The sequence below is a fragment of the Rhinolophus sinicus genome, chromosome 12 (assembly GCF_057876585.1).
Source record: "Rhinolophus sinicus isolate RSI-liver-muscle chromosome 12, RSI-T2T, whole genome shotgun sequence".
In the NCBI taxonomy this organism is placed as follows: Eukaryota; Metazoa; Chordata; class Mammalia; order Chiroptera; family Rhinolophidae; genus Rhinolophus; species Rhinolophus sinicus.
The window spans coordinates 29957243-29985091 of record NC_142512.1 but is presented as its reverse complement, the minus strand read 5'-3'; the positions used below and the strand labels follow the sequence as shown (position 1 = coordinate 29985091).

General features: G+C 49.6%; 2 protein-coding genes across 6 annotated transcripts; one reads left to right on the top strand and one right to left on the bottom strand.

The window, feature by feature from the left end:
- Nucleotides 1-1609: 1609 nt before the first annotated feature.
- On the top strand, nucleotides 1610-13572 carry EPX (eosinophil peroxidase). Its single transcript, XM_019736391.3, has 13 exons — nucleotides 1610-2764; nucleotides 2871-2964; nucleotides 3191-3366; nucleotides 3561-3678; nucleotides 3802-3931; nucleotides 4779-4985; nucleotides 6155-6473; nucleotides 7972-8132; nucleotides 8518-8773; nucleotides 9239-9409; nucleotides 11577-11814; nucleotides 12350-12562; nucleotides 12875-13572. The coding sequence occupies exons 1-12, from the start codon at nucleotides 2545-2547 to the stop codon at nucleotides 12549-12551; spliced, it is 2292 nt and encodes a 763-aa protein (XP_019591950.3). The 5' UTR covers nucleotides 1610-2544; the 3' UTR covers nucleotides 12552-12562; nucleotides 12875-13572.
- Nucleotides 13510-26753, bottom strand: MKS1 (MKS transition zone complex subunit 1). 5 transcript variants are annotated; one of them, XM_088802128.1, is made up of 18 exons: nucleotides 26621-26753; nucleotides 23794-23897; nucleotides 22609-22679; nucleotides 22019-22174; nucleotides 20821-20918; nucleotides 20477-20605; nucleotides 20132-20236; nucleotides 19374-19482; nucleotides 18758-18814; nucleotides 17688-17730; nucleotides 17376-17441; nucleotides 16553-16623; nucleotides 16122-16191; nucleotides 15910-16017; nucleotides 15102-15235; nucleotides 14492-14574; nucleotides 14309-14406; nucleotides 13510-13807 (listed from the first exon to the last, which is right to left on the bottom strand). In XM_088802128.1, the coding sequence occupies exons 1-18, from the start codon at nucleotides 26704-26706 to the stop codon at nucleotides 13737-13739; spliced, it is 1659 nt and encodes a 552-aa protein (XP_088658254.1). In that variant the 5' UTR covers nucleotides 26707-26753; the 3' UTR covers nucleotides 13510-13736. The 5 variants fall into 5 exon arrangements, with proteins under 5 accessions (XP_088658254.1, XP_088658253.1, XP_088658255.1 ...); XM_088802127.1 differs by having other exon boundaries at nucleotides 13510-14198; nucleotides 26621-26750; XM_088802129.1 differs by having other exon boundaries at nucleotides 13510-14198; nucleotides 23623-23897; nucleotides 26621-26749.
- Between the last annotated feature and the right edge of the window lie 1096 nt (nucleotides 26754-27849).

The following is a 27849-nucleotide window of genomic DNA, read 5'->3' as shown; positions in this document are numbered from 1 at the left end:
TGGCATGCTCACTCCGACGTGAGCTGTACTCAGAGACCAGGGTCTGAACACTAACTGTGGAGGCCATCCTCCCTTCCTCCCTTTCATCTTTCCTTTCTTCCAGGCACCCAGGCCTGGATGGTCTGCAAAGCCCTTGTACTCTCTGTCCCCCACCCTTCAAGCTTGAGGGACAGCCTGGAGTGAGCTCAGTAAAGAAAACAACAATGGGCAGAACAACAAGACTTATCCACAAACATGTTGAGTGCCTGCTGTGCTCCAGGCACTACAGTAGCATTTTACGTTTGTTCCCACAGTGACTGTAAGTGAGACCTACTAATGACCTCTATTTGACAGTGAGGAGGCAAGCCCAGAGGTTGAGGAGCTTGCCCAAGCGGGTGCTGGTGCTGGGATTGGGACCCAGGCCAGTGCTTACTCACCTCTCTGTACTGCTCTCAACAAGCTCCTGGGTGCTCAGTGCTATGGCTCCCAGAGGGAGCCTTCCCACAGAATCAGCAGAGGCCTGGAAGCAGATGAGGCAGAGGATTAGGGTGGGGTTGTCCGTGGAGGCTCGAGGTGGCTGGAGCATAGGGGCAGGGTCCTGTAGCAGGGTGGGCAGCAGAAAGCAGGCTGAAGGGGCAGGAGACCAGGTGGCAGACCTAGCATTTCCTTTGGTCTTCTTGCCAGCCGGTCTGCCCCAGCACCTGCCCTCCATTGGCTAGTTGTACAGGGCCCCTCAGTGGTCCCTTCCTAACCGCTTGCCTCTTATCTGCACCTCGAGCAGTCAATGGGCCAAAACCCCCAGAGATGGGCCAACATGGTGGGCAGGGTGTAGAGCCCAGGGCTCTGTCTCGAGCTTGTCTCAATAACCCACAGCAAAACCCTTGTACGACTCACTATTGTTGAAGAATTAGAGCCCTCTCCAGGGGAGAGCAGAGCTCATTCTGAGTCCTCTTTGGGAGGACCCTGGAAAGAGGGCAACCTGGGTTACCCTGGCTTCCAACTTTCTGGGGGCATCTGGCTTCCTGAGGACCGGGAGGTGGAGCACATTTGAGGGTCATGCCGCCATTTTTTAAATCTTTCTCCTGCATGAGGCTCACTATCCCCATTGCACAGGTTTGGAAACTGAGGCCCGGGGAGCAGTGTGATTTATCCCAAGTTACACAGGGGGTCAGTATGCTTCTGGAAACTCCACAGTAACTTTCCATCCAGGCCCCCTCATCACAGGAGAGGAGCTCCTGCTGAAGATAAGGAGATAATATCTTGAGCTTGTGAAAGGGGTTGCTAAAGGGGCTATTTCAAGAGCAACTGTCTTGGCCGATGGTGTTGGTGTGGGAGGAGCAGGCTGTGGAGGACAGGGGGCTGTGTTAGGTAGGGCATGGGGAAGAGAGGGCAGGAAACAGGACACTGGGAACAGCCCTGCTGGGAGTCTGGAGCAGGTACGAGGTCTGCACTGAGGAAGAGATCAACACGTCCACTTGAAGACGGGGGAAGGGGTGAGGACAGGCAGGCTGCAGGGTATAGTGGGGGATTCTGGAGCTGAGTATGGACAGATGAGCACGGGTTCTCCAGGCAGGCTAGGATGGAGTTGGAGCAAAGGCTGAGCATGGCTCATCCGGTGGACAGAACGCCAGGAGGAAAGGCAAGAAGGTGTGAGAGGGCATGTCCCTTGGCAGAAGACTGACTGGGGTATTCTACCCTTGGGATGTGGAAATGGAGGCTCAGGTAAGGTCACACAGGCAGTGACAGAGCCAGATCCAACCCAGGTGTCTCTGAGCCCACCGTTGCAAGCCTCCTCTAAAGAAGCTACTGCTGATCAGCCCAACGGGAAGTCAGCATTTACAACTACGACTCAATGCACACCTACCACTGATAGGCACTGAAGAAATGAGTGGAGAAGCACTAAACCCAAGACAGGCCCTCAGCTTTTATGGCGGCCTGCTACCATTGCTCTGCTGGGTGCTCTACCATGATGTCTCTCTGTGTCCCCAGATGGCCCCATAAGGTACCAGAGTGTTGGTAGGGATAGGAAGTAAGGGAGAGGAGCTGAATCATTGATCCTAAATATTCATTCACTCAAAAAAAATTTATTGAGCATCTACTGAATGCCAGGCCTTATGCTGGGGGGTATGGGGAGATACAACAGTAAGGCAGACCTAGTTTCTTTCTTGTTGGGGAAGCAGAGGAGTCTTTCCAGTCATCTGGCCCAAGTCCCATTTTAGGGATGTAAAAACTGAGGCCCAGAGAGGGGAAGTGAATTGACTAAGACCATATGGTTAGTTAGTGGCAGGCCCAGGCCCAGTCCTCTACTGAGGCGCACTGTTCCTCAGTCATCCAGCAAATATTCACTGAGCGACCTGGGCCCTTGAGAGGAATACATCAGTGGACTTGAGAGCAAAGAGGGTGGGGATGGGAAGTGGGTAGGAGGGAAGAACATCCCCAGGCTGGTGAGGGGTGGGGTGGGGTGTTTTAGTCACACAACTCCCCCTAAAATAAGAGGGAAGTTCCAGAGCTCCACCTTGAGAGGCTGGGCTTCTGGGGCCCAGAGCTCCCCTCTCTCATCCTAGGATGGGCTATAAAAGTCCCTTCCCAGCTACTTTCAGAGAAGAGCAGGGGCAGGGGAGAGGTCAGCTTGGGGCCCCCCGGGTGAGAAGGGAGCAGGACATGGGTGTCGCTCCTTGCTGTGCTGTAGCTAGGGGTCACACTGTGGAGATGAAGCTGGCCCTGGCCTTGGCAGGGGTCCTAGTCACACTCATTCTGGCCCAGCCCTGTGAGGGCACTGCCCCAGGTAATAGCCCCTTGGACAGACAAGAAGAAGGTCAATGGAGGGGGAAATGCTTGGGTGTGGGGGGGCTGTGGCTCCACCAGACCTGAGTCCCCTCCCCTCCGAGCAGCTCCCCCTAGGACAGTGGAGCCCTCCGTCCTTCGGGGATGTATAACACAGGCCAAGTTGCTGGTGGATGCCGCCTACAATCAGACTCAGAAGAGGTGGGTCTGGGGTCTGCCTGGGCCTGGGAGGGTCGATGGGGGAGCATGGGCCCCAACCAAGGTCACCTCTCCCATCGCCCTGCCCCCAGGCACCATGGAGGTAATGCCATGTTGGTAGACAGCCTCCCTTCCATCTATCCTGTTTACACTGCCCACTGGCCGGGATGGGGCTCTCCTGGGTGGGTCTGCTTCCTCGGTCGAGTCCTCCATCCTCTTCTCTGGGCAGCATCCAGCAGCGCCTTCGCAGTGGCTTGGCCAGCCCCACGGACCTCCTGTTCTACTTCAAACAGCCGGTAGCGGCCACCAGGACAGCCGTTCAGGCCGCCGATTATATGCATGTGGCCTTGGGGCTACTGGAGGAGAAGTTGCAACTCCAGGGATCCAGCTCCTTCAATGTCACGGGTACCATGCTTCCCACTGAGCCCCATGGCTGCCCTGGCCTGGGAATGGAAGGAAGCCAGGAGGGAGAAGCAGGGTGCACAGCCTTGGGATGTTGGGAGGGGAGAGGGCAAAGGAATGGGAGGTACAGAACAGACCAGCTCAGGGAGGAGCTAGGATCCTGGACCCAGGAGCCTGCGCACCTGTCCCGCCCGCAGATGTGCTAACAGAACCCCAGCTGTGGCTGCTGTCCAAGGCCAGTGGCTGTGCTGTCCAGGACCAGGCGGAGAAGTGCAATAACAAGTACCGCACCATCACTGGGAGATGCAACAACAAGTGGGTGCCAGAGGCTGCACCTGACCTGGGGTGGGGCCTCCCCTCCCTCATCACCCCTTCCCTACATGCTGAGTGGTCTCCAGGCCTGGAACCCTGCTGACCCAAGCCCACCCACTGCTGCAGGAGGAGACCCTGGCTGGGGTCCTCCAACCAGGCCCTGGCTCGCTGGCTGCCAGCTGAGTATGAGGACCGGCTATCGCTACCCTTCGGCTGGACCCCTGGCAAGAGGCGCAATGGCTTCCTCCTCCCTCTTGTGAGTCGCTGCTGAGCATCTGGAGGGTGCTTGATCTCTTCTAAACTCAGGGAGTAAAAGCACAGGCCAGAGTCAGCCAGACGGGGCTCAGATCCAGGCTCTCCCATGGGCTGGCTGGGTGAGTTGGGGCAAGTAATACAGCTGAATCTCAGTTTTCTCATCTGTAAAAAGGCAGTAAAATCTGCCTCATATTGCTGGTGTGAATATTAAATATCATCCTTATAGGGTACAAGCTATTAATGCTAGCCATTATGGTATTGTTTTTTTCCCTGAAAAAAAATAATGTCAAAATATCTTACTAAATATAAAGGGCTGTACACCTTAATCTAACTATATCTATTAATCTAAGCTATTTCACATACATCAATTTATCAATTTTCTAGTCATATGTCAATATAACAATCTGTCATCTACCCATCTATCAACATCCACTTAGGAATATCTCTTCCACTGACCCTTTCAGCTATCTGTCCATCCTCTCTGTGTTTATTAACCATTACCTAGCAACTAGTTGATGCATCTATCAGTTCTATTATCCAGTTATCCATTAGTCTATAAATTGATCTATCGATTTAATATAATAACCCCTCTGGAAGTGCTGGTGGGGTCTGAGCCAGCCAAGCTGGCCTCTCCCCTTCTCTTACCTCCTGGAATCCTCAGGAGCCTGGCCCATCCTTCTAGGAAGAGTTGGGACAAAGTCGGGGAGGGGCGGGGAGGGCAGGAGAAGAGGAGAGATTGTATGTTAACTCCAGCAGGGGTGACCTGCTGCCCACTGAGTCCTGGGTTGGCTCCCATACCTTTCTGGGTCTGGAAGCCCACACCCCACATTGACCTATCTCCCTATCAGGTCCGGGCTGTTTCCAACCAGATCGTCCGCTTCCCCAAGCAAAGGCTGGCCTCCGACCGAGGCCGCGCCCTCATGTTCATGCAGTGGGGCCAGTTCATTGACCATGACTTGGACTTCACCCCTGAGTCCCCAGCCAGAGTGGCCTTCACTGCAGGCGTCGACTGTGAGAAGACCTGTGAACAGCTGCCCCCCTGTTTTCCCATCAAGGTACCCTCAGGCAACATCCCACGCTCCTGGCCTCCACCCCAGGGATGAAAGCTGGGGGTGGGGTTCTGGAAGACTTAAGTACCTTCCTGAAGGAGCTGTGATGCTGGAGTATCAGACAGAGACAAGCACAGACTCTGGCTCTATGCGTGTTTGAGGGGTGGGGCAATCTGCCAAGAGATTCAGGGCAGGCTTCACCAAAGGGGAAGCAACTGAGACTGGCCTTGACCCATGGGTCTGATTCCAAAAGGGAAAGTCTCTGGGCTGCTGTTTTTGAAAGCCTTTAGGGTCTCTTAGTTCTCACCTTTCTCTCTTTCCTGGGGTAGTCCAAGGGCCCGGCCTGCAGCTCTCGCCAATTCCTGGGATTGGGTTACAAGCAGGGTGCTATCCTTCAGGCTGAGAAGCAAGGACGGTGTGGAAACTAGGGAAGAAAAGATGGATTCCAGGGAGCAGAGCCTCTGCTGGGGAAGAGAGGGGGACACACACGTGCGCACACACATACATGCACACCTTCCCTCACCCTTCATAGGTAAGGCCACATCCACGGGGTATGACATGTGAGGGTCCCTGGCTGGCTCCTCCCTGTTGCCACCTTCCTCATTCTTCAAGCTCTGGTTCGGGGCACCTCCTCTGGGGAGCCTTCCCATATCTTCCTATGACACCTTTCACTTTTGGCTTTTGGATCGAACATAGCAAGTGGCACATCAATTAGGGTTATGTTCTCTATGTGTATTGTTTTCAACTGAATTGCCAGCTTTCTGCAACCTGTCCTGGATTTGGTTGATCTTTGTAGTCTCCAAAGCACCCAGCACAGAAAGGTGCTTCAGAAATTTCTGCGGATTTGAATGGAGTGAAAGGAGCGCGGGCATAAATGTCAGGAGAACTAGGTTCTCATCCTGCCTTTCCCCATCACTAGTTGTCTCTTCCCCTCTCTGAGCCTCAGCTTTCCCATCTGCAAAATGGGGATCTAAGGCCTCCTCTACTTCTAACCTCTTACAAAGTATTAAGGACGCTCAGACTGGTCTGGTGAGCGCTGTGAGTCTGGATGAGTCCAAGAGGGCATCCTGGAGGAGGACACTACCCAGCAAGGCTTTGAAGCAGGTGTGGGATGGCCAAAAGGAGCGAGCTTGCTCTTAAGGGGCCCCGTGTCACTGGCTCCCCTTCAACCACAGATCCCGCCCAATGACCCCCGAATCAAGAACCAGCGCGACTGCATCCCCTTCTTCCGCTCGGCACCCTCGTGCTCACAGAACAGGAACAACGTCCGCAACCAGATCAACGCGCTCACCTCTTTCTTGGACGCCAGCATGGTGTACGGCAGCGAGGTCTCCCTCGCTCTGCGGCTCCGCAACAAGACCAACTACCTAGGGCTGCTGGCTGTCAACCAACATTTCAGCGACAACGGCCGGGCTCTGCTGCCCTTCGACAACCTGCACGACGACCCCTGCCTCCTCACCAACCGCTCCGCGCGCATCCCCTGCTTCCTGGCAGGTCAGGCTGGGGGAAGGTGATGTCTGCCCAGGACAGAGCCAGTCCCCGGGTTCCGGGTTGGGATGCGGCGGGGTACATGGCTTCAGACCTCAATACTAGGCACTCCACAGCACGGGTCTGTGGGTAGTTGTCACAGAACCCTTAAGTTGTTAGGCGTCCCTTTGCAAATGCCCGGTGTGTGGCCAGCAATCACCACTTGCCTCTCAGGGATGAGAGGCTCACCGCCCCTGCAGCGCTCCTTCTCATCCAGCAGGGCCGACGGTTAGAAAGGCCCCCCGTGTTGATCCAGCATTCACCCATTGCTCTTCGTCTGGCTTCTGGAACTTCAGAGCAGAAGCTGTCTCCTTTTCACACAGTAATAGCCTCTTTAATTACTCGAAAGTAGCTTTTACTTCCACCTAAACTTTTTTCTTCTCTGGGTGAAATTCCCTTAGGCTTTCAATGCTCCCACCCTTCAACCTTCCCACTGTTGCTGACACTGGTACCTGCTATATTCTTCCAGATACGTAATTTGAACTCTCCTCAGGTCCTTTGCCCCCATGGGCCGGTTATAATGATACTGGTCATGGCTGCTGGTTATTTAAGATATTTCAGTATGCCACTTCTAATCCTGGCAGCAACCCTGACAGGAAGCCACTATCGCCCTGGTCTTACAGTGGAGAAACTGAGCTCAGGGAAGATAACTAACGTGCACAGAGTTCAGACGGCAGAGTCCACAGTGGGAACTCAAGTCAGTGTAGCGTCCAGGTCTGTGTTCTTTCCATTCTGCTCCACTGCTTTCTTCCCAGGGAGTCGGCGCTAGCCCCCTGTTCTAAGGATTGTATATTTCTTTGCTCCTGGCAAGAGCAGCGTGCACCTTTGCGAGCAGTCTACTGAAGAGTGGATTAAATAAGACCTTGCACAAGAGGGCTTAGTTCAAAGCCAGCGAATGACTGTGTGTAAGGCCCACCTTCAGGAACTTACTTTCTTACCAGCCAATGGAGAAAGTCTGGCTACAGGAAAAGGCTCTGTCCACCTGTCCCTTGGGCTCCCTGGGGAGAGCAGCATGATAGCAAGTCCAAAGCTGGAGCAAGGTCCAGCCCTCGGTAGAGAACATTCAGATGGGTGCAGTTCATGGGACAGGTGGACTCATGGTCCCAGAGTCAAGGCTCCTAGAGTTAGTTATTCAGGTCCCTCCACCAACTGTGGATCTGGTCATCTTGTAGAGTACAATCATTAGGCAGCTGTCCTGTGCTTTGCCACCTCACCCAAACCTGTTCCAGTCACTTAGGTACCCCACGGTCCTCCCTCTCCTGGCCCCTGGTGCGGGAGTCCTAGGGTGGCAGTCAGTGAGGGGCCTCACAGCACAGCTGAGGAGATGGAGGTCCAGTGAGGGTGGGGAGCTTGGTCCAGGCCAAAAATTCCCACCGCCTCTCTGGTCCCCAGAGCTCTGTCTGCCCTTGCAGAAAGACATTTCTCTGGGAAGGGCTAAGGCAACTCTGAACTTGGGGTTTTCAAGGTGACACCCGATCAAGCGAAACCCCCAAACTGGCAGCCATGCATACCCTTTTTATGCGAGAGCACAACCGACTGGCTACGGAGCTGAGACGCCTGAATCCCAGCTGGACCGGAGACAAGCTATACGAGGAGGCTCGGAAGATTGTGGGGGCCATGGTCCAGGTAGGGAATCCTGGGTCCCAGCATCCCCTAGAAGACAATCTGGCATGAGAAACAATCTGAGGAAGTGGGTCCTACCCTCCTTACTACACCCTTGAGGGTGTTCCTCAAGTCACTCAGGTCTGAGTGATTGGGGGTGTACCTGAGATCTGACCTATACCGCCAGTTCTGCCACTAACTCACCATGGGACCCTGTCCATGCCACTCAGCCTCTCTGGGCTTTGTATCTCCACCAGCCAATGGGATATTAATGTTGCCACATTTGACATGGTGACAATCAAGAGTTAATCTGTCTGAGCAGCCCTTCAGAAAGCCCAACTTCTGTCCCAAAGCAAGGGAGTGGGGTGGGCAGCCGCTAAGGTAATTTACTCCTACCTCTTCCTACCAGATCATCACCTACCGGGACTACCTGCCCCTGGTTCTGGGCAAGGCCCGGGCCAGGAGAACCCTGGGGCGCTACCGGGGGTACTGTTCCAAAGTGGATCCTCGCGTGGCCAATGTCTTTACCCTGGCCTTCCGCTTTGGCCACACCATGCTCCAGCCCTTCATGTTCCGCTTGGACAGCCAGTACCAGGCCTCAGCACCCACCTCGCACGTTCCACTTAGCTCCGTCTTCTTTGCCAGTTGGAGAATTGTGCATGAAGGTGACCAAGTTTTCCAGAGGCAGATGGGGATGGGGTGGGGAACACAACCTGCCACCTGGTGGACCAAGCCTACTGCCGGGAGGCCAGGCTGCTGCTCAGGCCACTGCTATTCGTCTCCCCAGGACAGTGGAAACAAGTCAGGTGCCACTAAGACCCTCAGTCACAAGCCTCCCCTCCTCTCTGAGATTAGAGGATTTATGTAATAAACGGGAGGACGCTGATATCAGACAGGCGGCTTGTGGGCCTGAAAGAAGCTTGCCTTACTCTGTTTTAAGAAGTGGGGGTGACCCCTTTCCCTGCCAGTTCCAGTTCCCTTCGTGTCCACCCGGGCCTGTTTCCTGATACAAACATAGAATAGAAGCAGACTGGCTTATCCAGCTCTGAGCTACCTTGGCATCATGTGATGACCCAAGTTACCTCCCAGGGGCTGGTCCGATCTGTGTTGCTCACATTCCCCACCTCCAGGTGGCATCGACCCCATCCTCCGAGGTCTCATGGCCACCCCTGCCAAGCTGAACCGTCAGGATGCCATGGTGGTGGACGAGCTCCGGGACGAGCTGTTTCGGCAAGTGAGAAGGATCGGTCTGGACCTGGCGGCTCTCAACATGCAACGTAGCCGGGACCATGGCCTCCCAGGTGAGGGGGATGCCCACCCCGCCTCCCAGGCTTCGCTTGGACCAGGGCTGCTGCTGGTGGTGAGGCTGGGTTTCAGAGAAGACCCCTGGTACCTCCTCTCTGAGTGGGACTGTCTACAGGATGTGCTGTGGTTCAGAGGCATGCAAGGCCAGGGTGGATGCAGGAGAGCATTCCTGGGACCACTTTTCTGCTGTCCTGCCACATCTGCTCCAGGGGCTCTAGCTTTCAGTTCACAACAGGACCAGGACTTGGGCATGGGGAGCTGAACAAAGGCGATCAGGACTTTCCAAATAGACAGAAACGGATTTAAAAGGCACGGAAGAACTCCATTCCCCTCCACCCTGGCAAGTTCCAAGGAGGAAGGCTCAAGTTTAAGGGATAGAGAAATTGGCTCCTGGCTCTAAGTAGGATCCTGAGATGCAGGGAATGGGGGGTTGGGGGGTGGTAAAAGTAAGGCTGCCTTGTTGTTTGGGGCGAACACAGAAAGCTTTATCCCAGGAAAGAAGAAAAAATTAGGCATTTTGCTAGGAAATTTCATGGATAGTAACTCGTTTAGCCTTCCCAATGACCTTGAGAAGCAGCTACTACAGACATGTTTATAGGTGAAGAAATAAGCTCAGAGACATCCAGTAATTTGCCTAAGGTCATATAACTAGGAAGTAGCAAAATCTGAATCAAGCTCAGAATTCCTTTCTCGCTCCTGTTCAGTCCAGTGTTAGGGGAATGCTTTGGCCTCGCTCCTCTGTTCCCTCTCCTCACTTTCTACTTTCCTGCCTAAATACAACTCCATCTTCCTTGGCTAATCTTTGGCTGTATCATAGCACAGTGGGGGGAATTTCTACTGCACCTAACACAGCATCTGGCAGGCACACAGCAGGCACTCAAGAACCTGTTTCTTTCCTTCCTCACACTTGGATGCTCCTCACAGCTACGGAGCTGTGGGCGCCCCCTACTGGAGAACTGAGATAGCTAGCCATCCAAGTCGCCACACAGTGAGTTTCTCTGTTCCCCCCAGTACCTGGTCCCTGCAAGCTGTCCCAGAAATATTTCCCTGATACTAGCTCTTGCAGTCTACTCGAATCCCTTCTCAAGTCCAACACCAAATTTGGAACTGAAAGACCTGATTTGAACTCCACTTAATAGTAGAGTGACCTCGGGAATGTCACAGCTGCTTAAGCTCAACAAATATCCATTGATAAAATGGGGATTACAAAGGTCTGTGAGGATCCCGATAGTCACCCAATAGTGCTTAGTTATGGTAAAACATGACGTGGTTTTCCTTTGTTCAGCTGGGGGAAGGTGTTTGTGAGTTGCCGTTCATTGGATGATGGTGGGCTGGTGTTTCCTCAGGCTAGGGTAAAGCCATCTCCTATACTGACGGACCTACCACGTCATGTGGCCTGAGCCTGGTGTGGGATCCCGATAGCTGAGAAATCAGCATGGCTGGTCTTTGGAAGTTTCTGAGTAGGTGAACATTCTCAACTTTATTGATATAATTAACATATAAAATTCACCCACATGAAGTACATAACACAATGACTTTAATATAAAGTCATTAGATATGCATCTATCACCATATCTAATATCAGAATATTTCTATCGTTCACAAAAGAAACCTCATAATAACAGTCAATCCCCATCCCCACCCTAGCCCCGGGCAACCACTAATCTACTTTCTGTCTTTATGTATTTGCCTATTCTGGACATTTCACATAATGGAATCATACAGCATGTGGTCCTTTTCTGAATAGATAAGCTTTATCCATGATTTTCATTTGTTTTGTTCACTCGTTTGTTTCTTCATTCATTCATTCTACAAACCTGATGGAGAATCTCATGTTTTGGGTACTATCTTATTTGTGCCTAATCAATGCACATGCGCCTAATAATAATATTATTGTGGTTATGAGTGTTGGGTTACAACAGCTTTTTACATGAGGACACATGCCTCAGTCTGAGGCACACAAAGTATGGTTGTCCATTCACACTGAAAATTAGAGGACAGTGGTTTGGTCTTTGGAAGGTTCAGGACCTCTTCTAGCAGGGCTCTTGTGCCCAGTATTGCCTGACCACAGGGCTCTCCCAGGAGAAACTGTAGAGAGAAGCAGAAGCTAATGGGAAGACAGAAACGGTAAGACTGAAACTGCTTCTGCCCCGTTCCCCTCAGGGTACAATGCTTGGCGGCGCTTCTGTGGACTCTCCCAGCCCCGGAATCTGGCACAGCTTAGCCAAGTGCTAAAAAACCAGGATTTAGCAAGGAAGTTTCTGAATCTGTACGGGACACCTGACAACATTGACATCTGGATTGGGGCCATTGCAGAGCCTCTTTTGCCAGGAGCCCGAGTAGGGCCTCTTCTGGCTTGTCTTTTTGAGAACCAGTTCAGAAGAGCCCGAAATGGAGACAGGTAAGTGATCCGAGCCTAAAGGGACCAGCCCCAGAGCAGGGCAGTAAAGCACTAGTACTTCAAGACTCAACAATGGGGAAATGTGCTCTTTGTACCTTCATTTCTTCCAAGCTTACAGGATCTGAGACAGGAGGCTCCTGGAGAGCTTGGTCAGAGGGAGAGAGAGACCACTGACCCAGGAAGGCAGATAATGCCTGAGCTGGAGGCATCTGAAACCCTGGAGACTTGTCAGTCTCGCTGTTCCAGGCTTAGCGGATCCCAGAAAACACGGGCAGAAAGGGTTTGAAAGCTAATGCCTCATTTGGTGGATTTGTATTTACCTTGGTTCAAATCCAGCCCTGGCCACCTAAATTACTGTACATTTAATACCTTCAGGCGATTTACTTGACCACTAAGCTGGTTTCTTCATTTATAAAATAGGAATACCTACTTTGCAGAAATTTTATGAGAATGGAATGAAACAAAATATATAAAGTACCTGGCATACAACAGGTACTCATGTTAATTCACCTATATTTCTTGGCTGTCTTGGTAGGTTCTGGTGGCAGAAAAGGGGTGTTTTCACCAGGAGACAGCGCAAGGCCCTGAGACAGGTTTCCTTGTCTCGAATTGTGTGTGACAATACCGGTATCACCACCGTTCCGAGGTACATCTTCAGGGCCAACACGTACCCACGGGACTTCGTGGGCTGCACCTCCATCCCCAGGTTGAACTTGTCAGCCTGGCGAAAAAAATAAGGCTTCCGCAGGTAAGGGGAGGCCCTCCCCCGAGAGCACTGGGCTAAGTCAGTCCTTCACGTCCTTCCCCTAATGGGACAGTTGAGTTCCCCAAGGCCTGTAAGCAGGGACAACAGAATTTGTCATTAGGGACAGGGTACTCTTTCCTAGTGGCTTCCCAGTATGCCAGCGTCAGGGCTGATAGTTAATCCCGGGGCCTAGGACTTTGGGGGGCGATTAGGAGGGCTCCAGTTAGCCTAGGCTGAGTCATCAACACCCTGAAACAGCTTCATTTCTGGATGCCCAGCAAGTTCCTCACTTGCCCACTTCTGCTCTTTCCACAGGAGCCCATCTCAGGCCTCTGACCTTGGAGACCAGGGAACCTGGGGGAGGCCGCAGGATACCCTCTTCCCCTGGAACAACCATGTCCTGCTGATGCTTTTGCTCACTACAACTCAGAGTTGGCTCTTTGGCTGGGAGTGATAGCTAGGGCGCCCAAGCAGCAGTGAACCCACCGGTGTTGGAAGCCAAGCAAGGTCGTGAGGCCCACACAAGAAGTCACCTGCAGGGTTCCCAGACACTTTCTTCTATTTCCCAGACCATCCCTGATCCCTACCCATGAGGTGGAGACCACACAGTGCCCGCCTCTAGCCACCCCATAATTCTCCTCGCGAGCCTGCAGGCTGAGCAGCATGCCCCGCATCTGCCAATAAAGCCCTGCTGAGGGCAGGAGCCGGGTGTTGGGCTGCGGGGGACGCAGCTTCAGTCCCATACCTTGCTCCAGATGTTTCAGAGGAGTGCTGCTAAGACACGGTTGGCACTAACCTCTAAGCCTCTCCTATGGGCTGAGTTAAGAAAATCGAAAGAAACACTCTGGAGTAAAGGGGAAGGAACCCCAGCAGTGCCAGGGACCCCAGCATTAAGGAGAGTACCTCAACCAAACCAGCGACCTGAGCAAAGAAACAGCCGACAGAACGAGTCAGTATAAGAAGCTTTTATGTACAAAACACAATAAAAGATACCACCCAGCTAGCAGCATGAATTGGCCACTGCCTTCAGCTTTCATTAACTCCAGAAATAGTCGTATCTCAAATGCAACAAGCCCTAAGCAGTAGGACTAGGCTACCTTGGAGAGAAGAGGCTGACACTCCTGGGCCGAGAATTAAAGCTCTATCTCGTTTTCCTTCTTTCTTGAGCCTCCACTTGTTAAGAGTTTGTGGAACAGGAGGCACCTGCATCCACTGCTCCTGAGACTGTGCCACACACCAGAAGAGAGGCTGCCAAGGACAGAACCAACCATGCGGTGAACCCCAACTGGTCTCGAACCAAACAATCTGTCTGGTTGAGATGCCCACTTGCAGCAGCTGAAATACGAATCTGGGGGCCCCAGGGGTCTGGTTTTATCGCCACATGGCAGAGAGAAGACCCTGCTGAAGACAAGGCAGACGGGCAGGCCTGGGGATTTGCTCAGCTCTGCCTGTTCTCAGCAGGTCTCTAACAGAAGGACATGAGGAAGCACTGGCGTTAGCTATCACTTGTCTTCTCCTCTTACATGGAGCGCCAGGGCTCCAGTGAGCTAGGAGACCATGCTTCCCAAGGGGCTCACGAGGTCCTGGGGAAGGCTTTCTTGGGCTTCCTGCATGCGGCGCCGGGCTCGACGGAAGGCCTCTGTGATGGAGGCAAATACAGTATTCAGCCGCCATAGAGTGGGGAGGAACATGGCCCATGCTGATTTTGGGTGGTGGCCAGCTGGGGGGCAGAGGGTCACGGGGACCTACCCAGCACATTGTGACTGGAACTCTGCTGGCTAAATCCTTCCAGACGGTCCAACACACTCCGCATCCTTTTCCGGAGAGAACTTGACTCCATGAAGGCCCTGCAGGGGAGCGCATCACATGACCGAGGCTGCTTTCCAGCCCTTGGGGTAAGGAGCCCCAAGGCAGAGGGCCAGGGTCACTCACCTGGACTGCTGCAGACAGTGCAAGCGGAAGGTGACACTCCCTGTGGTCTCTGTGCGGAGCCCAAAGCGGCTCAGACGCTCCCCCTGTGGTGCACAACGAGCCAGTATCAGGTCTCTGCAGTCTCTAGAGCCCAGGAACCATGCTGGCCTCCCTCCCATTCTCATTCCCATTCTTAGGGAGAACAGTTCTGTTGGGGAAACCGCATTCCAGCATCCAGACTCCACCACCTCCACGCTAACACTGGGCTCCCAACCGTAAAGCAGGGAACATTCCACCTGCACTGAGAATAAGCATCTTACAAGGGTCCTGCTGGGCCTCCCCAGGGCTGGTTACCGAGGCGCCAGTGAGGGGCGGGAGGGACGGGATGGTTATTCTGATGGGGACCGGGGGAAATCTCCAAGTATACTATTTTCCAGAGATCTCCTAGGATAGCGGTGTAGATATTTGTACCTCATTCAAAATATGGCTGTGACTTCTACCTTAAGCCACAGGGAGGAAGGGACTAAGTAATAATGAAGCAATGAAGGGGTCGGAACCCAGATCCCACCTTCTACAGATGAGATGGGAACATAAGCCCCCAGCATGAAGTGTCCGCAGAGACAAAAATCACCTTGAAGCTTCCTGGGATGTGCACATAGGAGAGATCCTCCAGTTCCAGAGAACCGCCGATGAAAAACCGCCTCAGCTCAGCCACTGTGCCAAGCTCCATGGGTCTCCACGTGGAGACTGTCAGGGTGTGTGAGCCTGTGCGGGAAGAGGAAAATGAGGCCAGGGCCAGAAAGGGCATGTGGTCCCTTGCTGACTCCCTAGCAATGACACAGGCCTGGCCACCACTACCACACTTGGTCTGGTGACAGTCTAACTTCTGGTGAAGACTATCATGGTGGCTTAGGGGACCCACCGGGAAATCAATCAGACAGAAATTCAAATCTCAGCTCTGCCTGTTCTTACCTGTGCACCCAGGACGAGTTTCTTAACCTCACTGAAGCTCCTTCTGCTCTAGTGAAATGGAAATACTACCTACACCTCACAGTGTAGTTGGGAGAATTACATGAGACACACTTAGCACCACCCCGGGCACACAATAAGGACACTGGCCATCATTTCAAAATGAACACTGATCCACTTTGCCATGCAACCCCTCCCCCAAGGCTGCAAGTCAACCAGAGGCGCTTGGAGCAGGTACCAGAGGCACTCAGGCTGCTTGACTTCACCAGTTAGTTGCAGTTTCACTCAGTTGTCTCTAATGGAGGAGGGAAACTTCATCAGCAAGAGCAAGGAATCTTGCAAGTCAAATACTTCTAATTCCTAATTATCCCTACTTCTCACTGGACATGGTTGAATCCTTTGGAAGGGTTGGTCTTGCTCCTAGGAGCTAGGGCACGTGGACAACATGAAGGGCAGGGACGAGAGGTCACCTGGGGTGGTGGGCAGCACCACAGCTCCGTAGCCCTCCACACGGTACCTCTGCCAGAAGTCCAGTGAGAGGACCTCACAGTACAGCACAGGCCACTTCGGGAGAGCGTCTGGGAGCAAGCGAGAGAAGAGTCTAGGTCACAGAAGGCCTTCACTAAGAGCGGGCACCCCCTGAGGGCACCCAAGGCCTAGCATCAGCTGCTGAGCTACTCACCAGCTGATTCGTTCTCGTGGAGGAAGGAGGCCTCAAATGTGAACGGATAGGAGAAGTAAGCCACCTTGTCCTAAAAAAGAGGAGTGCTGTTTTACACGTAGTGTGGGCTGGGCAAGGCCTCACTTGGAATTTGTTCTCCCATGGCCAACAACAAGGTCACCTTCACAAGGGAAAAGGAAAAACTATCACCCCAGGTGGGAATTAAAAGGCTGGGAGGCAAAGGGACACCCAAACACAAGTTGTTCCCATGCTCAAAAACAGTGTGAGGATCCCAGGAGCAGGCAGCGCTGCAGAGCCCACACAGAAGGGCCAGACCCGACTTTGGAATCTCTCTCCCCAGAGGCCGTAGCTGTTAGCCTGATAAACCTTCAGATGCCACCCTAGGAGCAGAGTCCTGTTCCCTTCCAGGTACCCCCTCTCGTTTTCCATACCATTCCCAGGGACCTGGTGGCACAGGTCTGTGTTACTCCTGAGAGCTGCTGGAAGGCTGGGGCTGACCAGTCTGAAAGCCAAACACGATATATATAGTAAGTTTACCTGGGAGGAGGGCAAGTAGTTGAGAACGACACAGAGTTCCTTTATCCATTCATTCACTCACTCACCCAATCAATCATTCACTTAACATTTACTGAGTGTCTGGGGATATCTTGGTGACCAGATAGGAAAAATCCCTGTCTCTCATGGACCTCACATTCTAGTGGGAGGGAGACTGACAAACCAACAAGACTATCAGACAGTGAATAATGCTATTCTAAAAATAAAACAGGGTGAAGGAACTGAATGACCTGGAGGTTCACTTATATTGGGTGATGAGGGAAGACCTCTCAAGGGTGACACTTAGGTTGAGACCTAAACTCAAGAAGAACCAGTCGTGTAAAGATATGACAAAAAGGGTTTCAGACAAAGGAAATGGTCCTGAAAAGGCCTTGGATACTCTAATAGCTTAAGATCAACAGAAGGTGAGGAGTCAGCCAAGGAGGCTGGTGATTCACCAATGAGAGAGAAAACAGAAGTATGGAGCCAGAAGCCAAGAGAAGAGTTTCAGTGAGGAAAAGTGAGCCATGTCAAATGCTTCTGAGAGGTCAAATAAGGCGAAAGCAGAGAAGTCACCACAGGACTTAATAACCTGGAAGCGATCTATGACCTTGAAAAGAACAGAGTTTTAGTGCAGGAGCAGGGTAGGAAGCCTGACCGAATGCCGCTACACAACTGTCAGAGTGGGTATAAAAAGAGAGACTTACGAATCTTACTTACTAGTATCTGGTAATTCCACAAAGAAGTGGACGTAGAGATTGTCATACTCATAGCCTTGGGCTGAAACTAAGAAAACAGGAAACTATTTCAGCTTATTCTCCTATCACCCTTGGCACCCACCCAGTCCCGAAGGGTCTATGCACTTCTGGAGAAAGTTCCTTGAGGGCCAGGAACTCTCTGTGTTTCCAGGAAAGACTCATGGCTGAGTTTTCCAAGTACTGCAGGCCTCCACGTGGGCCGGGTGGGTATTTCACAGCTCTACTGGGGCACCAGCCCAGGCATCAAGAGATCTCTGTCTGGCAAGACACTTACCCACCTCTCCGTTTACAAAGAGCCGGAGGGCACCTGGGGCAGTCTGAAATAGAGGAAAGCGGGGGAGATCAGGAGGTCTGGAGGGAATCAGCACTTCTCTAGCCTGTCCACAAAGCCCCAGAAGACCTGCCACTGGATGTCAGATCCGGGTATGTCACTATCACATTCCTTCCCACCCTGTCACTTCACAGATCTGTTTCCTTCATTTCTAGAATTTGTAATGGTGGGGAAGACAATGCAGTATGGGAAATTTAGAAGAATAGCCAATGGAAGCCATAACAGCTGCCCTTTGGCATCCAGTAGGAGCCTGGAGACCCCTGTTCCCTTTAGATGGCTGAGGTCAAGAAACTAGGGAATTTCCTGTTTTAGTTATTTGTGTATCTATCTTATTTAACTTTTTAATACTGAACCTCTATTGCTAATATACAAATTATGAAAGTCAAATTTTCAGAGCGAGAAAGGGAGACCAGTGGGTAATTCTATCTTTGTTTCCAGATCTAGGAATGGAACTCCTGGGATGAGGGGACACAAAGAACAGACCACAGAATAACTGACTTAAACTGTTTTGTTGTTAAAGAACCAAACTATTTGACAAACAGAAACAATACCCCGTCCCTCTCCATGCAGCCTTTAAGAAGAATATCCACATGAAGAGTGAGGCAGGCATTTTTATTTTTAAAATTAATTATAGAGTAAAACATGCATGCATTACCACCGAAACTACCTGAATTCAAAACTACCTGAGTTTGGAGAATAAAAAATAAACATCCCCGACATATCTCTCACCACCCAATATTCATCTACCATCTCTCAATCTCACCCTCTCCCCAGAAAAAGCCCCCCATGGCATGTGCATACCCTTTCAGGTCTTTTTCTAGGCATTAACAGTTCTATATCAATATAAAATGTTTTAAAAACATTGCCAAGGACTATCCTCTATACACTATTTTTTACTTCCTTTGACACTTTCGAAGAGTATGTGTTGGGGCTTTTTAAGAGAGGCACTCAGCCCCAGTCAGGATGCACTGGCTGAAGCCCGCGGGCAGTGCTGCAGGAAGCCACGTACTCACCATCTCAAAGTCAGTCCCCACGAGGCTGCTGAGATACTCCTTGTGCCGGCCATAGAGCTGAGGAAGGAAACCAAACCCAAACTGAAGATGTGACCCAAGCCAGACCAGGGTTCAGTTCTGAATGAGAGGGAGCAAAGAAGCAATAATGGAAAATGGCTCAGAGAACTGGAGGCCTAAGCATCCCAGCCACTGGCATTTTAACGTAAGCACAGAGGCTGTGGAGTCCACTGGCCTGGGACCAAATCCTGGCTCTCACACATACAAGCTATACATGACCTTGGGCAGACTGCTTAACTTCTCAGTCTCAGTTTCCTCATTTATAGTGGTAATAATACAAGTATTCACCTCAAAGGGTTGCTGTACCGTCTACATGAAATGAAGTACGTAAAGTACCTAGCACAGAGCATGGTAAGTGCTCAAATCAATGGTCATTGTGATGATGATTATGTTCTACTATGATCAAAGCCTTGAGTCTGATAAGTCAGTAACGCTTCCTAAGTCAGGAGAGAGCCATTAAAAGCAGACCTTGCTACTGCTGACCTCAACCTTGGACACGGTTTCAGCTCCCAGGTGCTGGGGCTCACCTCTTTGCTACTTAGAATGAACTAGCTCTTACATCCTTGAACACACGCTGTTCCCGCTCTTCCTCTTCTGGCCGTGCAAGGGAGGACACGTTGTCAATCGTATACTTCCACAGCTCCTGCTTCTCCCCCTCGCTCTCAATTCTGCAAGGTCAAAGCCACAAAAGGACCAACTCTGATAACGAGAGATAGGGCCCTCCAGATCTCGCTCAGGGGTGAGCCATCCCTGGCCATACACCTCATTTAGAGTATATGATGACGACGATGGCCAGAATGATGACCAGGACAGGGGAACAAAATGGTAAAACAGAAAGGGTATCAGACTAGACAGAGAATATAGGTTCTGGGTCCATTTCTGCCTCAAAGTCACGGTGAAACCCTAAAGCACAACATCCCTGGCACTCAGTTCTCTCACCCGAGAAAGAGACAGGTGGGTGTAGATAATTTCTAATGTCTAGTTCTGTTATTCTAGGACCTAGAGATGAGGAACAATCAGCCCAGAGGGAAAGACGTGTTCTGGTTAGTCCCCACATTCAGCAGCGCAGAGAATTATTTTCACTTAACTACACTGCTGAAGGTATCACTTTCAAATTGGTGTAGTTGCATATTTTCTCAGAACATGATCCCCAGTATCCTAGGGGTCAACGACCCCGAAAAGAGTATGAACCACTGCCTGGGCATTTAAAAGTTAGAACAGATGAAGGGATTTCTGAGCATCGCCTCCACTAGGTGCAAGAAGTGAAGCCAAGGGAAGGAATGCCGGTCTCCACCACCCCTTTCTTCCTCTCCTCACCGGTAGGGTCCTTTGAGGCCAGTGAAATCCGGTTTTACTGTGATCACACCATTGCTATCCACCTTCAGAGTACAGAGGACATGTTCATACTTCTTATAGCCAAGCCTGTAAACCAGGAAGTCAACAAGGTTCAGGGTCACTGGTCCCACCTCCACGGAAGGAGGAAGAGGGAGTCCACCCATGCCAGGGGAGAGAACAGAGGCTGTGAAGAGAATTATGGAAAAACACTTTCTTCTGAGAACCGCTAAGAAGAAGATATACCCCAGGATGACTACAACACATAGGTAGTTAGTGAGAGGAGACAGTGATGAGGACCCGAACAGGGCGTTGAGAAGCTTCACTCACTTTCCATAGGGCCCCAGGTCTGCCATGATGTACATTGTCTGAAGAGGGGTGTTGACGACATGGTTGTTCCTGACGAACTCGTCTGAGGGTTCCCAGGTGACAATTCGTGACTTGAGGATGCCACCCTCCCTGGGAGACACCACAGGAAGGGTTACTTCCCTGGCACCCCCTAAAGAGCCTGAAGGAGGAACGCAGGGAGCCTACATAGGTGGAGGCCTACTGCAGAACGGGAAGCTCATCCGGCAGGCGGACATACCGAAGTTCAAGGTGGTCCAAGGTGGACATACCGAGAACACGGGCATGGAAGGACCACAAAGGTCCCCCCCATATACACTTGTACTCACATCCCTCTCCTGTCCGGCCGTCGCCGCCTGACATTTGCCATTCGCTCAACCAAGAATGATGGCACTTCACTGGTTGCGGTGGTCATTTTTTGACAGTGCTGAGAAAAGAGAGCAGTCCTGTGTAACCCAGCTGGTCAGGGCTTGAAGGGGAGTACTCGTTTTGAAACCTCATCCAGGACCTGAACCTGAGGTATAGCCACCTCACAATTACACATACACGTACTAATGGAGGGGGGGCAGTGGCACAAACAACCCAAAGAAAATTCCTACCAGGCTTTGGTTTGCCCTAAGATTCTAGCAGCATATGAACCTGCAGAAATGAGTTTATTTATGCAGATATTAAAATGAGTCTGTAATCTCTGAGCACATACCAACAAAAAGTTGTGTGAGTTTGCCTGGTAGATATTGCCATCAACTAGGTAGTTGGAAGATACTAAATGGGATACAAGCATTCTGTGGCAAGTCCTCACATGGGAGCTGAGCACTAACTGTAATTTTATTTACTTTTCTAAAACAGACAACCCAAGTTTTATACACTACCAACCCACCCACAGCTTCCCTAATAAAAGCATCAGTCTTTCAAAAACATTCACGTAACACCTGCTCCTTGCAGAGATCTACAAGGTTGCAGACAAAAATCAGAAAATACAGGTTCTACCCTCCCTTGAGGAGTTTAACATCTCCCTGAGAAGATAGAACATATCAGGCAATGACAGAAGAAAGTGTTAAACAAGTCCAACAGGTTATGTTGACATAACTAAGGCAAACTGAGGACATAAGCCATTCCCCAAAGCAGTACTGAACTCCTTCACACCCATGTACTCAAGAATTTTGGCTGAATCCCCTGGTGAATTTTATCTGGATGGTTCTAAACTCCACCCACCTGTCTTATCTCATGATACATGGAGGAAGTCAGCCCAGTGGCAGCTTCTCCCGGTTTGCAGTCTGCAAGCCTACACTAGAAACCCTGCCAGGTCCTCCAGGCCCTCCAGCAGGGAGAAGGGAGCAGCAGCCACACCACCTGCAGACTGTGCCCACTCTACTCCAGCTTGGCTGCCAGCGGCACAAGGCAGTTCCTAGACAGGCTCTCTTGTCGCCCCTTCACAGGCTGCTGATTTAATACAAAGCACCCAGTGAGGCCAGAAAGCTCAGGGAGCCAAAGGCGAAGGAAGCTATGGGACCTCGGAAAGAACAATACCTCCTCCAAACTGGTGTATCTATCAGAGTCAGTGTAGGTAAAGATTCGTCGGTTCTTCCTGCCACCTGAGTCCTCCAGCTTCAGGATCTCTTGATGGTACTGATGATCCAAAGGGCTCTGACAGGCCACTTCATTTTGGTACAGATCTACTTCAAACTAAGATCACAAAGAAACAGATCTACTGAGAATATACCAAACTTTTGTTCCCACATCTGTTTAAATAAAGCAGTTCCATACAGCTGAAACAATCTGATACATTTTCATGGTCAACTCTCATTTATCAAAACTAATGGAGGGTATGGGATGCGAAGAATGTTAGAGCTAAAAGGAACCAGAGTGATGACCTAATCCAACTCCACTTTTACAGATGGCATGTGGCTCAGAGGTGAAAACTCCTCGCCCAGGATCATAAAAATGGGTGGTGACAGTCAGTATGTTACTGCCCCTGTAAACACAACAGGGGAAAGTATAAACTGCTTCAAGCTTTCTGGAAATCAGATTGACAATGCGTATCAAGAATCTTTCCCTGATACCATCTTGGTGGAGGTGGACCAGGTAGAAGACCAAGCAGACAAGTGACACTGGCTCACCTGACTAAAGAGCTTCTCCTGCCACCCAATCAAGACCTCTTCCTCTTCATCTTCATCTGGGCGGTGTCCACCTCCAAAGACAACAGAGTGAGTCAAATGTTTGGGTCAAACCAGCACCACTTCTTGCTCTGTGGTTAATTATAACCAAAGTCACTGCTCGTATATTTGCCACAAAACCAGTTGGAGTTCAGTGATTTATTAAGCACTCACTCTAGACAAAGGCTGGAAAGACTGTGGATGTGGATGTAGAAACCAGGATTAGGAACCAATAAGTCTTAATCACTACTCTAATTTGAATAAAAGGAAGTCATGCCTTCCAGGAATTATTTAATCTAATTCAGTGTCAAGAGCTGAAATTTAGATCTAAGCTGAATAGCTCTTCCTCAATCCCAACTGTCCACCTTTGCTAGAAAGGAAACCCTGGCATTTTTATCATTCCTATGCCTGAAGCCATATATCTAGAATCACAAACACTGTAACGTTAGGAAACCAAGTATCAGGAGAGAAGAGGAAAGGCAAGTAAATATATAAAAAACCAAATCTAATACACTCCTAGATGAGTATGCCTTCTTCAGAGATACATGCTTCACAACCCACTAGCCCACACTTCTTCCCAGGAATATTTTTTGAACAGAATCAACAAAAGCAAAGAGATTAGTGGCCTAACACAAGCACACTGCCCTCTCTTCCTCACTCTCCTGGCTTCCCGGATAAGGAAAACTGCAAGTGCACAGTTGATGTTAATATGCACATTTTTCAAGCAGACTCCAATTTTAAAATAGTTTTTAAAAGTGTTATATGTATACTTAGAATTTGGAGCATATTTTCTCTTAGAAAAAAAGAAATGCCACAAATGGAATTTAGGTTGCCGGGCAAATTTATAACATATCTAAAGTATATGGTATTTGGTATTTCACTACATTTGACCATAATTACGATCTGTATCTTGATGACAGGAATCACGTCTTATTCAATTTTCATACACAACATAATATAGCAGTTAAAATGGCCTACCATCAAATCCTGACTTCAACATTTACCAGCTGTGTGACCTTGGGCAAGGAACCCAACCTCTCTACGTCTTTTCTCAGACTACAGCCCTCCGACTATTTTGTCTTAAGAGGTGACTACTACCCTCGGCGATTCCCAGATCCCCAAGGGGACACATCACCACCATACACCCACTGGCCGTTTGAGGCCTAAAAGTGGCCAAGTCTATGTCCTTCCCGCGCTGGGCAGCAGGCTGGTAATGTAGGAAGTTGCTTGATGTGATTCTTTGCAGGTGGACCCTATCAAGAAAAAAGAAGCCCAAAATACTCGTTACAAGACACACAACCAGGAGATAAACATGAAGCAAAGATGGGGGAAACACGACACAGAAGAGGGTGTGGCTACCAAAGTGTGCGGGGTGCAGGCAACTGAGGGAAGGTGAGTGGGGCGCGGGGGTCCCAAGGGGAAGACTAAGTGACAAGAGTGTACTGGGGACACAGGGCTCCGAGGAATTTGGGAGGGGCAGGGACTTGAAAGAGCTTGGGCAAGTCTGGAAGATGCAAGTGGAGAGGCTTCCGGGTAGTGAGGGGAGACCGCGGAGGCAGTGAGCAGGGTTATAAGCGGAAGTGGGGGCCGCCGGACACTGAGCAGTGACGTTCAGGCTCGAATTATCTGATAGCGTAAAACCACGGGGCTCTGAGGCGAGGCGACTACCGGAGGCGCAAGTTGCGCACGGGGTCCCGGGAGCGATACACGGCTTCCCCCGTGTCAGTGTTCCAGACGGTCTCCGCCATGACAGCTGCACGCCGCCGCGACTGCGCCGGAAAGCGCGCCGCCCCCGGTTCCCCTAGCAACGCAGACGCTGGGTTGGGGAGGCGGGGGAGATGCTGCGAAGCAATTCTCGGTTCTCAGCGCTGCGCGGCAGCGGTCAGCCCCGTGCAGGCCTAGTCCAGGCCAAAAGCCCCTCTCAGGCTGGAGCTCCGCGGAAGTACCGCTTACCTCATGTGCGAACAAAGCTCACTCACACCCAAGGCCCACTCGATGCACTTTACAAATGAGGAATCTAAGCAGAGCCATTTGGGCCCCTTTCATGAAGATTCCTCAGTGGTTATGGGGACCAAACCTAGGTCCCTGAATCCCGACCACTACTTTTTCCATCACACTACACTGACTTCCACTGAATGCTCCGGAACTTTGGCCTGAAAATGGGTGGACGTGACTCACAGTCTGTTTCCATTCTTCCCAAAGGGGTCAGGGAAGGTGATGACACTTACTCAGACATGAAAAATATATTCTTGGACCAAAAAAAAAATAATAATTGTCAGAAGATTTATTATTGCTTGGCTTGGTATTTACTAAATCGGAGAAAGGAAAAACAGTAAGGTAAGAAAAGATGTTATTGAACTGGTTTTTCCCCGGCGTGTCAGTTCCGGAATTTTAAGACCTTAGATACTGCAGGGACCTTCTGAAAAGCCAACAAAGTACTATTCAGAAGTCAGGCTGAATGAAGAACTGTCAAAGGCAGGATACACCATAACCTTCCCGAGGTCGAGGTCGTGTCGTTTACTGATCCTCCAGACAAAATAATTGTCCCCTGAAGTCAGGAATCTTATGCCAGTTTAATTATATGGCATTACCGTTGTGTAATACAAAGAACTCACCATAATAGCACTATTATTTATCATCTAATACAGCCTGAGTGTCTTGTTTATAGTGTCCCTAATCCTCATAGACACCCCTTACGTAGGTAGGTATTGTTATTCCCATTTAACTGATGAAGTTAGTGAAGGTCAGGGCTTAAAAGGGCTTGTTTAGGTAGAACTCTAGTAAGTGGTGAAGGAAGTTGGATTCCAGCCAGATGCGTCTTTTGAAGCCTGAACACCTTCTACTCTACCTCAAAACCTCTCACCTACCAGATTGTCCCTTCAGAGCACACAATTTCCAACCTGGGAAATAATTATTTCAATAGATAAAACCATGGAAGCAGAATACTAGCGCTTCAGAAATAGTCGCTCTAATTTTTCCTTTTAAAGTTGTGAATATACAACACTGTGCCACATGAACAACAAATGATAAAGGTGGAGATTGCATCAACAGTTTAGTTTTATAACCAAATCAAACTTATAGCAAAGTCAATCTGATATAATTATAAACAAAATAGTTACTGTACCATAATGGTATGGAAATATGGTATTTGTATAAGTAACCATAATTGAATTATTTTTATACAGGTAAACTAGATTTTTACATTCTATTTTTTTGTGTTCTGGTAATCTGTAAAGCCGTATTCTTAAAGCCAGAGTCCGTAAGTGGTGTTCAAGGAGTCTATGAATTCTTTCCTAGAATTTTGTGGGGAGCATTTTCTGGAAGGAGTTTATGGCTTTTATCAGATTCTGGAAGGAGTTTGTATTCTGACATCAAGAATGGCCTGATCCCCACTACACTTATACACTGATCTCTTGTTAAACGTCTAAAGTTTAGATTACATAGCGTAAAGAGCAAAATCCGTTTTACCACCACCAGCAATCCTTCCACCCTCATTCCCAACCAGGATGATTCAGAGCTGACATTTACTGAGTTCTCCCTAAAATAACACATTCCATCATTTGGAGAAATTTTTTTGGTTTAAAAAACACTTACATAAACCATCATGAAGAGTAAATATTATTGCCTCCATTTCACATATTTGTAAACCAAGACATTAATCAAATTTTTCACAGTCTTATGACTAGGAAGCCTAGAGCCTGGACCTACATTCCAGATGTTCTGACTCAAACTTATGGGCTCTTCTTTGAACTGTGCTGTGTCCTTATATTTACTCATCCCCAACCCCTCCCCCAATTTTTTTCTTTCCTAAACCAGTCCCATCTGAACCACATTAAAATAGCCCTTCCCCCTCCCCAGTTGTGACTTTATAATGTACTTGGGCTCTCCTTACTACAAGACTTTAGGAAAGCAGAAGAAGAGGAAGAGGAAGAACATCGTTACAGGACATTTTTTACGAAGGGAAATATTTACCTACCATACTGTTATCAGGAATGACATTTTCCTCGATTTTTGTCTTCTTGAAGAAAAGAATTCAATCAAGATACAGAGTTTGTGTTTCATAGGACAGCAAGAAGTTTATTAGTAAAAGTGAGTATACTCCAAGATATGCAGCGGGCTGAACCAAGAGAAGGAAGCCGCCTCTCCTTACGTTCTGTGAGAGGTTTTTATTTCTATGAGTAGAATTGTTTCCTCCTCTTCCTCTCTATAATGTCCGCCTCTCTCTGCTGAGGTGTCCTATCCTCCCTTCTGGTTCCCAAGGTTGTTTCTCAGGGTGTAATTATGAACCCGTTAATTTCGCATGATTTATTTGAGAAGCTCATTAAAATGGCCCTGAGAAACAGGATGTATATTCTGGTAAGCAGGATGGTTTCCCTCCCTTTGAGGCATTTTTCCTTCTTCTAATGATATATCTTGTTCTCAATATCTTGCTGAGCAAGCAAGGTGTTTATACCCCAAGTGAGAGCAGCTTCCATCCTTCTACTGCTCATTTCTACCTTTCTACCCACCCTATCAATATGATCCAGCAATCTCACTCCTAATTATTTACTCAACAAGCAAAGACAACATATACCCACCCAAAGACCTAATGTGAATGTGCATAGCAGCTTTATTCGCGATAGTAAAAAATGGGAAACAGCCCAGATGTCTACCAACACGTAAATGTTTAAGCAAGTCATATAATATCCATACAATGAATACTACTCCACAATAAAAACAAAGTAAAGCAACATGGATGAATCTCAGAAATCGTTGTGCTAAATGAAAGAAGCTGGACACAAAAGGCTACATCCTGTGTGGCTTTTTTTTTATATGATATTATAGAACAAAAAGGAAAAATTATAGAGCTGGAACACAGATAATTGGTTGCCTGAGGTTGGGTTTGAGAACAGGGGTTGACTATAAAGGGGCAGTCTAAGGTAATTTGGGGGATAATGAAACTGTTCTATATGGGACTGTTGTGATGGTACACAACTCATTGCATTTATTAAAACCTATAGAACTGTGTGTCACGATGAGTGAATTTTACTGTTCGTAAATTGTAAACTATTTAACCAGGTTGTGAGGGGTACCTAAAATGGAATGTAAACTATAAAAAATGAATCTAACTGTGTTATGAATGACTCACATGCTACACTGAAGGGAGTGAGAAAGAAAGGAGCCACCCTAAGTAACTTTGGAAAACGGTGTTTTGACTGGAAACTG